Source organism: Mirounga leonina, unplaced genomic scaffold, assembly GCF_011800145.1.
Source record: "Mirounga leonina isolate KUSES-001 unplaced genomic scaffold, KU_Mleo_1.0 Mir_94, whole genome shotgun sequence".
NCBI classification, from domain to species: domain Eukaryota; kingdom Metazoa; phylum Chordata; class Mammalia; order Carnivora; family Phocidae; genus Mirounga; species Mirounga leonina.
This window is the reverse complement of record NW_023270855.1, coordinates 53,063,727-53,079,542: the sequence shown is the minus strand read 5'-3', so window position 1 is coordinate 53,079,542 and position 15,816 is coordinate 53,063,727. Positions and strand designations below refer to the sequence as shown.

Below are 15,816 nucleotides of genomic sequence, written 5' to 3'. Positions count from 1 at the left end.
CAATGTTCAAACCAAGCCCAACTGTTAACCTTCACCTCAGCTTAAGATGCCCTCTGGCAGGACAAGAGTGGGTCCTGAGGGACAGGTCAGGGAGGAGGGCCCATGGGAGGCTGGCCCAGGTCAGCTCCGTCAGAAAGAAGGCGAGCTGGGTGCTGGTAGGCAGAGAGAAGGGAGTTTATTTCTCTGGGAAGGGAGGGGGGCAGGTCAGGGTAAGGCAATGTCCTCCAGCTTCTGGTCCAGCGTCTTGAGGTCATCCAGGAAGCGGGTCGGGGTGAGGATGTGTGAGGAACCTGGGCAGCAGGGGAGGGTTGGGGAGGTGGGGCCGCTGCCTCGGGACCTCCAGCAAAGGTCCTTGGGAAAGCAGGCCCTGACTCTCAGGACTCAGGAGTCTAGACTCCTTAGAAACATAGGGGTCCAGCCCCCAGGTGACCCCTTCCCTGGGAACCCAAGCCCCAGCCCCTGCACAGGCTCCAGGTTTGGGGGATCCAACAGGGAGTCCCCTGTCAGCCTGACCCTCTAAAGCACCTACGAGTCCAGCCCCAGCACCCAGGGACCCCAGTCCTGGCTTCTCACCAATGAGCACCTCCCACTTGCCATCGGTGACCCTGGTCACCTCATAGGCGGCCCTCATCTCTGACATTGCCACGCCGCCCAGGACGTAGACGATGAGCCGGGGCCCTGCCCGCGTCTCCACACCGGCCTTGTTCTTGTGCCAGTGGCCAAAGCGGGCACTGTGCAGGGGGAGGCAGGCAGAGGTCAGTCTGGGCAGGAGTCCCCCCCGCCCCCTGCCCCGCCACACCCCTCACATCACATGGGCCTGGGTGTGGGCAGGGGGCGTCCCCAAGGGCCCTCACCTGACAGCAGCCTGGGAGCTGGATGTGGGGGTGGGGGCGGACACAAAGGGCCACAGCTTTTGGTCCAGCCGGTCCTCCACGGCATCCTGGGAGCCGGAGAAGGAGGCTTAGGAGAGCAGCCCCAGGTGACGGGGCATCCAGGGTCCTTGGGGCGGGGGGGCGGGCAAGGTTGCTGGGCCCCCAAACGGGCAGAGGCGCCAGGTGCCAGAGGAAAAGCAGGCAGGAAGCCAGGAGGCTGGGCCCCTGGCCTGGTCCTTTAAGCTGTCGCTGCTCTGGGCTCCTGGGATGGGCAGGGGCTGGTGGTGGGGAGGGTGAAGGGGGAGCAAGGGGATTTCTTGGGAGGCGGGCAGCAGGGGAAGAGAACAGAGGAGGACTAAGGAAGGGGCCAGTGGTTGGACAGGAAATGAGGCTCCCCCTCGAGGGGCCCCCCTGCCGTCCCAATTCCTTGGGTGTCGGCTTGGGGCACCCCGCTGGCAGAATGGGTCGGATGCCAGGGGGATGCCCATAATGAGGGATTTTCCCTTAAGCCCCGAGGCTTAGCACCGTGACATGAAGAGGGCTGAGCCACCGCCTAGATCAGGGCAGGACTTGGTGTGGGGTGTGGGGGTATGCAGGGGGAGCTCAGGCCCCACCAGCGGTACCTCCATGACGTCCTTGATGACGGGGGTCCAGCGGGACAGCTGATAGGTGGGCTCTAAGCGCTCCCTCCGCTCTGGCCGGCTTGAGGTCCCACAGCCCTACAGGCGGGGGGGGGGGGTGGGGGAGAAGGAGGCGGGTCACAGGTGGGGCTGGGGGCTCATCTGGCTTGGGGGAAGGGTTGCAGAAAAAGATGGAGAAACGGAACAGAGGAGCAGAGAGAGAGGGAAGGAGAAAGAAGGAGGGAGGGCCGGGGAGAAGGAGCAAGAGGGAAAGAGAGAGGGACAGGGACAGGGCACGAGAAGGAGAGAGAGATACAGACCCAGTGAGACCAAGACCTGTGGCAAAGACAAAGACGAGGACGACAGACAGGTGGGGACAGAGGCGGAAGGGCACGAAGAAACAGTGGAATCAGGAGGTGGGAGACAGGGCGACAGACGGGGGGCCGGGAGAGCGATTAGGGACAGGTGAGGGGACAGGAGAGCCACCCCAGTAGTGGAGGCAGGGTCAGGGGAGGGGGGACACACAGGGCCAGAGAGAGACAGGAGCAGCTAAGCAGACAGCTGAGCACAGGAAGCTGCTGTGCGGGTGTGTTTGCCGGGGGGTTGTTTTGGGGAGGGTCCTCTGAGTCCTCCAGGAGCCCACGGTCCACTGTGTGCCGGCGACCCTGCTGTCCGCCCCCGGGACCCTGGTGATGGTGCAGTGGGGGTGTGCACCATCACCAGGACCACAGCTCTGGCTGCGCCTTACTCCCTGCTTATCATGTGACCCATGACTGGGGACAGCTGTGGTGCCTGCTGGTCCCCAGACCTGATCCTGCACAGACCTCCCTGTCCTCCAAGGCCATGCCTTGAATGCCCCAGCCCCCCAGGCCCCAGGCTCTGACCCTCCCAGGCACCCCCCCCAAGCCCACATTTGCCTTCCGCCCAGTCTCTGACCGTACAGCTTGCCAGGCCAGCATACCCCAGGATTGGTGACCGTGCCCCCCAGCTGCTCCAGGTTCCGGATGAGGCTGCTGTGTGCCTGCACGTTGGCATGCTGGATCAGCTTGGCCAGATTCTCCTCACTCACGCCTGGAGGAAGAGGATGGGTGGTGGGCTTCTGAGGATGGGATTCTCATGCGGGGGGCTGGCTCAGAGAGGGTGGGGGGATGGAAGGTGGCCATGGGGTTCCTGGGTGAAGGGGGTTGGGGGTGGCGAGAGGAGGTCCCTAGACTGTGATGGGGGGGTCCTCTGGACCAAGGGAGCCACTGGGGCAGGTGCAAGGAAGATGCTAGAATTCTGGGTGGGGATCCCAGAGGGGAGAGATGGGGGTCTGGAATTAGTTGAGGGGGCCAAGTTTGGAGGAGTCATAGATTTGGGGGTCCTTATGTCAACGGAGCCCTCATGTCAATGAGAGATCCCCCAGATCAATGGAGGGGGTTCCCAGGTTCGAGGCAGGTATATCTGGGAGGGCTGGTGTGCCTGTTGAGTGGGGGCATCCCAAGGTCAGGAAAACTGTGGGGCTGAGAGATTCCCTGGATCACTGCAGACCCCCGTGAATGGGGGTATCCGGAGGCCTTCCCATGCCCCCAACCCACCATTCCGTAGAAGGATGTAGAGCAACAGGACCCGGATCTTGTCATAGGCTGGCACCGCTGTATCCAGCAGCACGGGCACGATCAGCTTCATGGCATCCTTGATCTTCTCACCCTCTGCGTCTGAGCCCATGGCCAAGTCCTGCGGGGCAGGGGTTGGGGGGTTCCAGAGCTAGGCCACCCCCAGGGTCCTTGACAGGACTTTGGGGACCTGCTTCTTCCTACTATCAGGTCTCTGAAGGTTTCATCCCTGGCCATCAACAGGCTCCGCCCCTCTCAAGGCCCCACCTCTGCAAGGCCCCACCCCTTATCCGGGTCCTACCTCTCTAGGGACCCGCCCTGCCCACCCCATAGACCAAACCCCTGTCCCAGGACCCCCTCTCCCCAGGGTCCACCCCTCTCAGTCCCCGCGGGCTCTCCAAAGGCCCCGCCCCTCTCACAGGCCACACCTCTACAAGGCGCCTCCCCGGCAGACCGAGCCCCCTCTACAGGCCCATCTCTCTGAGGCCCCACCCCTGTCCCAGGCCCTCCCCCACCTGCTCCACACCGCACAGCTTCTCCACCGAACCCTTGAAGTGCTTCATGCAGTCGTCGGCTAAATGCAGGTGCGTGGAATACTGCGGGGTGGGAGGTGGAGTTGGGGGTAACAGAAACTGAGTCCAAGCCAAGAGCCTGGAGGCAGTGGGGGGGGGGCAGGTTCCCCACCCATGCTCACCTTGTTCAGCTCCTTCTGGTACTGCGGCATCTTTTTCAGGATGTGGGACAGGTCTTTGATGTTGGCCTGGGGACAGGGAGGCCGTGAGGCCCAGCCCTGCCCACCCGGATCCCACTCCAGGCTCTGCCACCGGACTGGGGCCCTGCCCCCGCTCTATCCGGGCAGGGGTCTCTCCTCCCCAGCTGCCCATCCTGACGCCGGCCTGCCCCTACCTTGTCGGTGGTCAGCCTCTTGCTCTCACAGAACGTCTTCAGAAGCTCCGTGACCCTCCTGGCGGTGAAGAGTGGGCAGGGGGGGGGGGGGGACTGGCGCCAACCAGGGGGGTGGGGGGGGGGGGGGGGGGGCCAGGGGACACACGTGTCCCTGTACCAGGCCATGGGCAAGCCCACACCGAGGAGTCCGGCTGAGGGGCGTGGCTTGTATTGGCGCGCTCACCCAGAGCCAAAGACCGCATACATGGCCCACAGTGGAGGGGGGAGACGGGACTGGGGATGCAGGTGGGGCCACCTGCGGAGGGGCACGCACTTGGACACGTCTGCGATGTGCATGTGCCGTAGCTCCACCCACAGGTCATCGTCCTCATCCAGCAACACCGCCTTCTCACGGGACTCGCTCAGCCCCGTGGTCTCGTACCTGCGGGAGACGGAGGGTCAGGGCAACCGGCCGAGGACCAGGGACCCAGGAGCTGATGGGGGGGTGGGTAGTGTTCCTGGGCTCCGCCTACTTGTACGTGTCCTGTTCGATGTTCAGCAGGTCATAGGCCATGGCCTGGAAGGTGAGCTCATGCAGCAGCGGGGACACAGGGTCCGCCCCCCGGTCCATGATGAGTAGCTGTGAGCGGGTTTTTTCCGGGCCCTGGGGGGTTGGCAGGGATGAGGATACTGACCCCGGCCTTCCTTGGTCGTGGCTTCATCCCCACCTCCCCGGCAGGCCCCCTTACCTCACCCAGACTGGGATTGTCTGCCTTGAAGGCATTCAGCTTGGCCAGGACCACGTGGGCCAGCTGCGCCGTGACCTCTGGGCCCCTGCGGTGGGGTGGGCAGACATGGGGGATCAGGCGTGGGGCGGGGGAGGTCCAGGCACACGCGGGAAGTCAGGATGGGGTTAGGGATGGGAGTCGGGCCCGGGCGAGGACCAGGACTGGGGTCAAAAGTGAGGTTCAAGGCTGCAGGCAGGCTGGGGTCAGGGTGGGGGGTGGCATCGGGGTGGGGTCCCCACTTGCGGTAGCGGATGGCCGGGTACTCCTGCAGTGTGGCGCACAGTGTGGCGATCTGCTGGGCCAGTGCCTCGATCTGCCGGGCCCGCTCGCCCACCCGGAAGGGGCAGTAGAGGTTGTAAGTGCTGTGGGGGGCATCCAGGGAGAACACCTGGGAGGGCATAAGTGCCGAGGCCACCGCTCTGGGTGTACCCCTGGCCCGCGTGCGGCCTCCAGCACCTGCCGCTCCCCAGGGCTTCCCCTGGGCTCTGGAGCCTGCTTCGCCATCCAGGAGGCAGGTCCTGGGCCGCTCCCAACTGATGCCTGCAGGAGGTGGAGAAACACCCGGGCCCCCTCCCCCTCGGGCAGGACATCTCAGAGACACCTCTCTACGCTGCCCCCTGCAGTTGCCCAGGGGGACAGAAGTTCAGGTGCCCCCTCTGTGTTGGCTGCTTTCCTTTCTGACCCAATGTCCCCTTTACTGGGTTCAGTGTCTGTTTCTGAGGGAACCTAGGACGTTTGGTCACGGACCCCCACCCCCCACCCTGGACTAGCCTGGGCTGTACCTGGGCCTCGTAGGGGAGGAAGGCCAGGTGGATCTCTTTCAGCGTCTTCACCACCTTGGCTAGACGGGAGCGGCTCAGCTCACTGAACAGGGGCTCGGGGCAGGCTGGGGTGGGCAAGAGGGGGCATCAGGCCAGAGTAGCCCCACGTTCCGACCCCCCCTCCCCCAATGCCCCCAGCTCGCTTCACTCACTGTCGGTGAAGAAGACGTGTGCTGCTTTGTAGGTGAAGGTCGGAGTCCCCCGGAAGTCTGCTATCAGGGCCTGCACTGACTGGGGGAGGCAGACCGTTGTCCAAACCAAGCCTGGCCCTGCCCCTCCAGAGCCCTGCCCCAGCCTCCCAGCCACTGCCTGTGCCCCCTCCCCTGACCTGACACATACAGACGTGCACAGAGGCATGTACATACACACACACATAATTCACACAGGCACCTTCTCCGTGGGGCTGAGCAAATAAATGGCCTCCAAACTGGGGATGGGTTCTCGCCGTTTGTTGATGTCTTCAACGACTAGGAGGAATGGAGAAAGTCTGAGTCTCAGACTCAGAGAGTTGGACACTTGGGCAAGAGGGTTGGATGCTAGGACAGGGCGAGCTGTACGCCCTCAGGCGCCTAAGGGGAGGTACCCGCCCATAGGGCACACAGCTAAGAGTTACATGGGCAGGGTTCTACACATTCAAGGTCACAGCCATGCCTCCTAGGGGCCCCCCATAGAAAGTCACACATCCTGGGGGGTCTCACACTGAGTTCACTCAGAGGGTTCTACATGGTGTTCCACACACAGGAGTTACATAGTCGGGGAGGCTAACCCCTTAGGAGTCGCAGCTGGGGAGTCCTGCATCGGAGGTGTGCCCGTCACAGGCTCCCACACTCAGGAGGAAGAAGAGCTGTATATACAGGGAGTTGAGTATTCGGGAGTTCTGGACAATTTTAGGGGACCCCATACTCAGGTCCCATCTGGGCAGCATGGGGTGGGGGTGTCCACTCACTAGTAATTCCCTCAGCCAGGATGTCTGACATCTTGCAGCAGGAGGACAAGATGCGCATGCTGGGATGGTCCATGATGAGTACCTGTCCGGATGGGTGGAGACAGATGTACTGATGGACAGATGAGTGGGCAGGACAGGCTACAGCTACCCCTGAGGTGGGGCTGGGGTGGCAGGCAGAACTGACAGCTTCAAGAGCTGGCTGGATGGGAGGACCCAGGACCCCCACCCGACCCCACCCTGACCCAGACCCCCCCACCCAACCCCACCGCATGGACCAGCAGCCTCCTCAGGGAGTTCTTATGGGTCCCACATTCAGGGCACCCCACATGGGTCTGGACAAGGTATTCTGCCAACTCCATACCTTCCACTCCCCATCCTTTTTGACACTCCGAATGACTCCGCTCAGAATTTCTGCAGGGAAGGTAGAGTGGGCTCAGGATATTGGATTCTGTGGCCCCAACATGCCCCCAAGACTTCTGGGCCTCCATCTTCACTCCTGTTTACTTCTCTCATCAGTCTTGTGAGGTCACTCACCCCCAATTTACAGACAGGGAAACAGGTTCAGAGAAGACAAGTGACTAGCCTAAGCACCCTGAGCCCTAAATGGCTAAGTGCCTGGGGCTTAAGTAGCCACTCATTAAATATGCTTTAGATGAACGAATAACTGAAAAGCTAGAGCTCACATACAGGTCTACCTCCCTCCAGAGCCCAGCTCTCAGCCTCGCCATCTGCAACCTCGAGTTCTCCTGGTGGGGACGTTGAAGCCAGACCCCACCACTCGACCTCCATCAGTTTCCTTGCAGGACCCTTGACTCCCTGCTCTGAGGCGGGCCTGGCCTCTCCCCATTTTGGGTTGGGGTGGTAGGGGTTTGAGCCATAGTCTGCCCTGCCTTGCAGAGGGAGGAGGCAGAAGGGACAGGGTGGCCCCGCCCTCCCAGAGTGTCATGTCCACTCTTATCAGAACCTCCAGGGCGGAAGGAGGAGGAAGGAGGTGCTGAGACCGGAACTACCCGAGATGGGGGAGGGGGCGACCTCCACCCCTCTCCCGAGGGCCCCGACCCACGCGGCCTAGACGCCCGAGTCCTCACGCTGCGTGAGGTTCGTGGGGACCCGGCAAGAAGGAAGGTGTCCCCCACCCCTGGGCCTGGACACTGGCCTGACCACATCCCCCGAACTCTCACACCACCTGGGATAGTTGACCAGCGCACCCAGCCCCGGCCCCAGTCCAAGAGTCCAGCCCCCACCCCCGACTCTGCCAGGCTCGGAGATCCGGCAGTCTGGGCGTCCAGCTGTGCCCTCTCTCCGCCGGCACCCTAGGGGGTCCAGGAGGGCAAGCCCTGGCGCCTGCCTACGCCACCCCTAGCCCGATCCCCTTGGGTCCCCGGAATCCAGTCTCCCAACTTTGTTTCGCTCCGGCACGGGAGAGCCGGGACGTCCAGCAGGACCATGTCCCCGCCCGCCCCCTCGAGGATCAGGTGCTCGACGCCCAGCCCAGCCGCCAAAGCCCCGCCGCCGGGGTCCAGGGTTCGTGCACCCCTGGCCCCCGCCCCCCTAGGAGACGCACTCACTTTCCCCCACCACCGCCTTCAGCCCCAAGGGCGCCATCTTCCCCTAGGGGCGCCGCCACCGCTTCCGGGTCTGTCCCAAGGTGGGGGCGTGGCCCCGCGCGTCAGCCACCTGGACCCCGCCCCGCGGAGCTGGCCCCTCCCCGCAGCGGTCCTCGGAGAGGAAGATCTGTCCCTCGCAGAGTGGGGGGGCGGGTGTGTCCACGCAGACGAGTGCGGAGTCGCTGGAGGGGCACCCCGACGACACACGCAGACGTGAGCTCAGACACACCTTCCCTGCTTGCGTGCAGCGAGCAAGTGGGATCGCGGGGAATCTAACGTTTTAATCTTGCCCAGACACAGCCACCACCCTGCCAGAAGTTTCTCCGTGGCTGACGGACGCTGTGTGCCCATCCGGGGCCGCGGGGGGCCATAAGCCCGTGACCCACTTACCTTCTGTTCCCCAGAGCGTAGCAGCAAGCTGGACAACATTTGATCAATTCACGAGGAAGCCTGGAGGGAGGGTTGAAGCTAAGCCAGCACCTACTGTGTGCCAAGGACCTGTGTCAGATTCTCACTCGATCCTCGGAGAACCTCTGACAGGGAGTGCGGTATAGACAACAAAACCGCGGCTCAGCAGGACTCTTGTCTAAGGCCACATGATGAATAGGCCTGCTGGGATCTGAACCAGGACTCTTCCCCAGGAGGACCGCTTGTCATAGCCTTGCCCTCACCGGGTGCACACACGCCCTCACAGACTGATAATCACATTCGTCTGCTGATGAACTCGTGGGCTTAGGGGCATGCTCAACCCCTTACACACCTACACACACACTCAGTTCACACTTGACTTGAAATTCCATGGCCTGCTCCTGCCGTGTGCCAGCAAACGGCTGCCCCCTTGTCACAGAGGGCACAGTCCAGCAGCGCCCATCCAAAAGAGGCCCCGTATTTCAGGTGTGATGCTCGTGTGTGAATGCAGAGTCCAGAACTAGTTCCTTCATTTGGTTAAGTTTATTAAGAATTGGTCTGGATAGGAGCGCCTGGGTGGCTCGGTGGGTAAGCCTCCATCTGCCTTCCGCTCAGGTCATGATCCCAGCGTCCTGGGATCAAGCCCCACATCAGGTTCCCTGCTCAGCGAGGAGCCTGCTTCTCCCTCTCCAGCTCCCCCTGCTTGTGTTCCCTCTCTCGCTGTCTCTGTCAGATAAATAAATAAAATCTCAAAAAAAAAAAAAAAAGAATTGGTCCGGATGGGGCGCCTGGGTGGCTCAGTAAGTTAAGCGTCTGCCTTTGGCTCAGGTTATAATGCTGGAGTCCTGGGATGGAGCCCCACATCAGGCTCTCTGCTTAGCAGGGAGTCTGCTTCTCCCTCTGCCCTTCCCGCTGCTCATGCTCTTTCTCAAATAAATAAATAAAATCTTAAAAAAGAAAAAAAAAAAGGAGTTCGTCTGGTGCTTGGCCCTTTGCCACTTACATGGGACAGGCAACAGTGAATAAAACTAGATGTGCCATGTGGCACTTAAGGTTAAATGGAAGGGGGAGAGAAAATGGTCAATTCCGTTCTAACGGAAATAAACAGTGATGTGAGAGCACGTGCCACATGTGGGGGGGTGGTTTATTGTGTGTGGTACCAGAGGGGGGACCCTGACAGGGTGACGTTTAGATTTAACCTGACGGACATCAAGCAGCAGCTATGCAGTGATCCAGGCAGAGAGAAGCGGGGATGTAGCTGGAGGAGCGGAGGAAGGCAGGTGAGCTTGGAGGGGCTGCAGAGGCCAGACCTCTGTGGGACAAGGTAGGACTGACCCAGTCCAATTTGCCTGGGATCGAGAGGTTCCCAGGACACAGGACTTCCAGTGCTAAAACTGAGAAAGTCCTGGGCAAACCAGGATGGCTGGCTACTCTAGGTAGGACTTGGGGGTTTTCTTCCATGTTTTCCTCCCTCTCTGCATTCCTTTCTTGTTTTTTCTTTCTTTCATAGCTTTATTGAGATATAATTCACATACCACACAGTTCACTTGCTGAGAATGTACAATTCAATGCATTTTAGCATGTTCAGAGTTGTGCACCCATCCCCGATTTTAGAACATTCCATTACTCCATGGTGTTTGAGTTTTCTCCTCAGGGCAATGGGGGCCAAGGGAGAGTTCTGAGCAGGGGAGGGAGGGGATCCCTGCAGCTCCTGGAGGGGAAGGATGGATTGCAGGGGCACAGGGAGGAGTTGGAAGGCCGTGAGACCCCTCTAGCTTCTCAATCTGTCCCCTGGGGGTGAAGGTCCGGAGGGCCTACCACCCCCAACTATACTCTGTGAGGGTGACCAGGGTCTTCTGCTGTTAATGGCTGAATGGTATCCTGCCCACCCTCCCCCAAGTCAGGTTGAAGGCCTAAGCTCTGGTACCTGAGATTGTGACCTTATTTGGAAATAGAGTCGTTGCAGATGCAGTTAGTTAAGAGGTCAGCCTGCAGTAGCATGAGGCTCTAACGCAACGACTGGGTTCCATGTCTTGTGACGGTCATGTGAAGACAGGGACACAGAGGAATGTCGCATGATGACAGAGGCAGAGGTTGAAATACTGCAGCGACCAGACAAGGGGCACTGAGGGCTGCCTACAACCACGAGGAGCCAGGGAGAGGGAAGGAAGGACCCTCCCCTGCGGGTCTCAGGAGCATGGCACTGCCAACGTCCCAACTTCTGGCTCCGGCCTCCAGAACTGTGCGACAATCATCTGTTGCTCTAAGCCACCCAGCTTGTGACTTTGTTAAGGCAGCTCCAGGAAACTAGTGCATCCGTGGAAGAGCAGGGCGTCCGGTTGGCATCGAGGACTCGGGGTTGTGGACAGGGTGTGGGTGGGGGCCCTGGATGGGGAACAGTTGCCTGGGGGAAGAGGACTGAGCTTTCAGCTTTGTGCTCAGGCAGGTGTGGTCCCATTTACTCTGAGAAGAGGTTTTAACTGGTTTCTAGAAAGACATCTTGGGTAGGGGATGGGGTTCCAGCAGGACCCTCCCAGTGGCACCCAGAGCACTAGAAGGCCATAGCTGCTTGGGGCTCCTTGCCTCCCATCCCCAGGCACTGAGATCTCAGGAGAAAGCTCAACCTGGCATCGGTGGCAGGACAGGAAATCCCAGACCCTCTTGGGGCACCTGGGTGGCTCAGTCGGTTAAGCGTCTGCCCTCTACTCAGGTCATGATCCCAGGGTCCTGGGATGCAGCTCCACGTCGGGCTCCCTGCTCAGTGGAGAATCTGCTTCTCCATCTCCCTCTGCCCCACTTCCCCCCACACACACACACTCCTGCTCTCTCTCACTCTCTCTCAAATACATAAAACCTTAAAAAATAAAAAAGGAAATCCCAGACCTTCTTGTCTTAGGGCCTGTGGTGGGCAACCAGACCCAGGGACAGTGGGGGGGGGGGGGCAGAAGACAGAGATGGAGCTAGTCGGCCTGGTGGTGCCTCAGTGGTCCTCAGGTCCAGCTTCTTCCCCTACCACCTGCGGATGGCAACTGCCCTTCCAGCAGGGTGAGACCATCCGCACTGCTTCCCACTGGTGGGCTACAGATCTCACCTGAGCTGCCCTGGTGGCCTGACCTCTCCCAGTGGGGCCACCCAGCCCCCTCGCCCCACTGTAGGGACACTGGTCTGGCCTGCTGCTGAGCCCCACCTGAGAGTTCTTGGGGCCCAGTGAGTCCTGCTGGGCAAGGTCTAAACCCAGGTCACCTGGTCTCCTACCCCCACAGCAGCACTGCATCCTGCTGCAAAAACAATTATCTGGATCATCTTTATGGGGCTTAAGCTTGGGTGGGAGCAGATGGGGTATGAGCTGGGGATTTGGGGCTGGGTATCCACTCCCCCCCAATTCCCAGCCTTTTAAAAAGCCTTCTCTGGCACGGGGCCGGGACAGAGGCCAGCAGAGAAGTGGACAGGACCCAGGGGAGGGGAGCGGGGACAATGATGGACCAGGAAGAGAAGGTGGACGGGAGCTCGGCCCCCTGCATCCAGGTAAGCAGATCCCACCCCACACATCCTCCCAACTCAAGGGCCTGTGAATGACAAGACTAATTAGTTTGTAGGGCACCTAATTAGCAAGCAAGTCTCCTGGGACCCCCGACCCAGTTGCCGCCCAAAGAAGTGCTGGTGGGCATGAGGGTCCAAGTGCCTAACCCAGCCCCAGGGCAGAGGTCAGGGCTCTCGGTGCTAACCCCTGTGAGGTGGGGGATACCGGGATTTGGGAGCAGCCCCTGGTATGTTTCCCGGGCTCATGTCCCAGCCCCCAGGCCACCCTGCAGTCAAGCCCCAATTTAGGATGTCAGGATGCTGGCAACGGCAGCTTCTCCCCTGAGGCAGCACCACGTGGGGTGGCCCTGCTGGCCGGGCCCCTGGGGCAGGGGCCGGGATGGGGAAGGAGGCTCAGGTCTCATTCTGAGCAGCTCTGCAAAGCAGCGCATTGGTGGGGACCATGGTGAGAGCCGAGGAGGGGAGGGGAGGGGTTCCCCAGCTGAGAGGCCAGCTGGACTGAGTGTGTCTGTTCCCCAGGCTGGCTCTCCAGACCAGGAGGGCTTCTTCAACCTGCTGAGCCAGGTGCAGGGCGACCGGATGGAGGAGCAGCGGTGCTCGCTGCAGACAGGGCCGGATCCGACCTCCGAGAGCCGTGAGAGCGGGCACGGGTGGTGGTGGTGGGGGACTGGTGTGATGTTTGGGGGCATGAATGGGGCAGGGCGTAGGGATCCAGGGAGAGAGGCCACCTGGGGGGCCTGTGGGCAAGAACCTGAGAAAGTAAGCCACAAATGGGAACACTGGGTAAGGGATGGGGGGGACAGACGAGCACGCTTCCGAGAGAACATGAGTGGAGGCGGAGGAGTGGGTTGGGGGCTCCAGGTGGGCTGTGTCCCCTGGAGTCAGCATGTATGTTCATCCCCACATGCTTCTGCTTAACGCAGAGAGTGGCACTGCACCCGAGATGGACAGTCTCATGGACATGCTGGCCAGTACCCAGGCCCGCCGTATGGATGACCAGCGTGTGACAGTCAGCACCCTGCCTGGCTTCCAGCCCATAGGCCCCAAGGTAGGTGACGTGCCGCTGGGGCTGAGCAGAGACCAGCTAGGCTGAGTGCTCTGACCCTGCCTCCCACCCCCAGCCAGGAGTAAATGGGGCCTCACCCTCACATCTAGCCATGATTTGCCCCCTAGGGATAAGTGCCTAATAAAAGTGCCATCCTGGGTCCCTGCCAGTCACAGGAACGTGGCCAATCCAACCCCCAACTTCGGGTGGGAGGACAAAGGCCCAGGCAGGGCCGAGAGGGGCCCAAGGTCAGGCTGGGGGCATGTTAATGTCAGAGCCGTGGCCGGAACTCAGGGCCCTGCCGCCCTGTCTCAGGGTTTCAGGGAAGACAGAATGAGCAGACCCCCCCTTCCTAGGAAGACACCTCCGAGAAAGAGGGCACATGAGTTTATACACAGGACACAGACCTCCATACACTAGTGTCTGTGACACACATATGCATGCACAGCCTGGGTTCTGATCAAGACCCCAAATACCACCTTAAAGGTTGAGTAACTAAGGTACATAGAAACCGGTGGATGGTAGGGACAGACGGCAGGAGGGGGCACACAGGCACCCTCCCCCAATGTGTGGGTCACCTCCGGCTGGCACTGTCCTTGGTCCCTCCCTCTGGCTGACCCCTCTTCATCCACAGGACGGAGTGCAGAAACGAGCCGGGACGCTCAGCCCCCAGCCCCTCCTCACCCCTCAAGACCCGAGTGCCCTCAGCTTCCGTCGGAACAGCAGCCCCCAACCCCAGACACAAGCCCCCTGAGGGCCTGAGCCATCCTGGGCCCTGCATGGCCCCTGAAAACAGACAATAAAACACTTCCACAAGAAACAAGGAACTGTGTGTTATTTCATTGGTGGAGGGGCTAGGCTTCAGGAGCTCTGCTGGGCAGCACGAAGGAGCTTCTCCTCCCGCTGCTTCCGTAGCCTCTCTTTGAATTCTTCTAGCTCCCGGTGCTGGGGGTTGGAGAAGGGGGGTGGAACGGGAAGGGAGGAGGACACACACCTCAAGGGCCTAGACTCCCTTCCCCCCCACCCTGCCCCTTACTCCCCCAGGCCACAGCTTCACAGGGTTCAGCATCTACACTGGAAGCCCTGTGCCAATTACAGCGACGGTTCAAGGGGGATCGCTTCATCTTTCAGGAAGAGGGCAAGAAAGAAACTATATGCTCCTCTGTTCTCAGTTCTCTTTCCTCATGACTGAGAGCAAAATTTTCATTCAAACCCATCATGGCCACAGGGACCCAGGCACCTCCGTCCCTTTAGGGGGAAGAAGAGTATGTGACTTACCTGGTCCTCCTTCTCAGGTGGCCACAGCTCCCTCTGTGGGGACAAAGTAACAGCTGGTAGCATGAGCCAGGAGCCTCCAGAGCCCCCCACCCAGGGCAGGGTTGGCTGGTGGGAAGCAGACATTGGTCCCCAGCAGGTTGGTGCTCCATTCTCTCCCCCACGCCCTGGAATGAACCCATGAATACTCTCCCTGTGCCCACCTTGCGCTGTATGACATAGTCCTCAAACCACTCGGCCTGATTGGCAATCCAAAACATAGCCACAGGGAAGGTGAGGTAGAGCGTCATCTAGAAGGGCAGGGGGTAAATGAACGGAGCCCCAGATTAAACCCCTTCCACAACACGCATGGTTGCTCAGAGCCTGGAGGACCATCCTCCCGCAGAGCTTAGGCGTGCCTCCTCAGGGTCCGCAAGAACCGCAGAACTCCCACCCAGGATACAGAAGCCTGACACCTTAAAGCCTAGACCCCTAAGAGTAATAATTTAAGAGACCTCAAAGCCTCCTCCAAGTCTGGGGAAACTCCCTCTCGAAGACACACACACATACGCGCGCGCGCGCGCAAAGACCCCTGACTCCGAGTACAAAACCTCGTCCTAAAATCAGAGGCGGGCGCCTGGGTGGCTCAGTTGGTTAAGCGACTGCCTTCGGCTCAGGTCATGATCCTGGAGTCCCAGGATCGAGTCCCGCATCGGGCTCCCTGCTCGGCAGGGAGTCTGCTTCTCCCTCTGACCCTTCCCCCTCTCATGCTCTCTATCTCATTCTCTCTCAAATAAATAAATAAAATCTTAAAAAAAAAAAAAAAATCAGAGGCATCTTCGTGAGACCTCATTACCCACCCGTTCGTCAGATCCCTGGAGCATCTTCAAACCCAGGAGGCCTCATTATTTGGAATCTATTGCTCTAATCACAGGGGTCTCCCTATTAGAAACACACAACCACCCGGAGACCGTGAGCTTCCTCAGGGTTTGGAGCCTTCCTTGTCGGAGCCCCTTTTTCAGATCACTCCTCTCAGACGCCCTTCCGCACACCAGCCCTCCCCTACCCCAGCGCCCCCTCCGCCGGGCTTCCAACCCTAAAGATCCCTCTCAAAACTCAGAAGCTTTCTCCCCACACCGCCCTCTCTCCTGGAATCCCCTCCCTTTCAGAGCCGCCTCCTCAGTGCCGGGAGGAGGCCAACCGTCCACCCGCTGCAAAGCTCACTGACCCGAAACACCTCCAGCTTCACCCCCATCTCGCTTCTCCTTGGCTACAAAGCCGCTTCCGCCCAGAGTCAACCCTTCAGCAAAACAGCAGCTCATTGGGCGTTCGCAGGCTCCACCACTGAAGCTGATTGGTAGAGGAGGTTCAAGATGACGTCATCTTCGGGAGCCTCCTCTCTGCTTCCGGTCGCTGGCGCCTTCTAAGCGAAAGT

The 15,816-nt window shown here is 60.4% G+C and overlaps 3 protein-coding genes across 5 annotated transcripts; 1 reads left to right on the top strand and 2 right to left on the bottom strand.

The window, feature by feature from the left end:
* Positions 1-150: 150 nt before the first annotated feature.
* On the bottom strand, positions 151-8,171 carry STXBP2 (syntaxin binding protein 2). The gene is made up of 19 exons (XM_034998225.1): positions 8,096-8,171; positions 6,889-6,938; positions 6,528-6,609; positions 5,972-6,048; positions 5,734-5,812; positions 5,543-5,646; positions 5,000-5,148; positions 4,722-4,806; positions 4,506-4,636; positions 4,307-4,414; positions 3,994-4,051; positions 3,782-3,847; positions 3,603-3,683; positions 3,070-3,208; positions 2,454-2,563; positions 1,496-1,591; positions 855-940; positions 574-731; positions 151-290 (listed from the first exon to the last, which is right to left on the bottom strand). Exons 1-19 carry the CDS (start codon positions 8,130-8,132, stop codon positions 205-207), a joined length of 1,782 nt encoding a protein of 593 aa, XP_034854116.1. The 5' UTR covers positions 8,133-8,171; the 3' UTR covers positions 151-204.
* Positions 8,172-10,774: 2,603 nt separating this feature from the next.
* On the top strand, positions 10,775-13,881 carry PCP2 (Purkinje cell protein 2). Of its 2 annotated transcripts, XM_034998237.1 has the most exons (5): positions 10,775-10,880; positions 11,970-12,067; positions 12,602-12,716; positions 13,006-13,130; positions 13,762-13,881. In XM_034998237.1, the coding sequence occupies exons 2-5, from the start codon at positions 12,017-12,019 to the stop codon at positions 13,879-13,881; spliced, it is 411 nt and encodes a 136-aa protein (XP_034854128.1). In that variant the 5' UTR covers positions 10,775-10,880; positions 11,970-12,016. The 2 variants fall into 2 exon arrangements, with proteins under 2 accessions (XP_034854128.1, XP_034854129.1); XM_034998238.1 differs by lacking the exons at positions 10,775-10,880; positions 11,970-12,067 and adding an exon at positions 12,474-12,527.
* A 57-nt stretch (positions 13,882-13,938) lies between these two features.
* On the bottom strand, positions 13,939-15,697 carry LOC118005887 (protein PET100 homolog, mitochondrial). Of its 2 annotated transcripts, XM_034998241.1 has the most exons (5): positions 15,610-15,670; positions 15,242-15,323; positions 14,606-14,692; positions 14,406-14,438; positions 13,939-14,072 (listed from the first exon to the last, which is right to left on the bottom strand). In XM_034998241.1, the coding sequence occupies exons 2-5, from the start codon at positions 15,263-15,265 to the stop codon at positions 13,989-13,991; spliced, it is 228 nt and encodes a 75-aa protein (XP_034854132.1). In that variant the 5' UTR covers positions 15,266-15,323; positions 15,610-15,670; the 3' UTR covers positions 13,939-13,988. The 2 variants fall into 2 exon arrangements, with proteins under 2 accessions (XP_034854132.1, XP_034854131.1); XM_034998240.1 differs by lacking the exon at positions 15,242-15,323 and having other exon boundaries at positions 15,610-15,697.
* Positions 15,698-15,816: the final 119 nt, after the last annotated feature.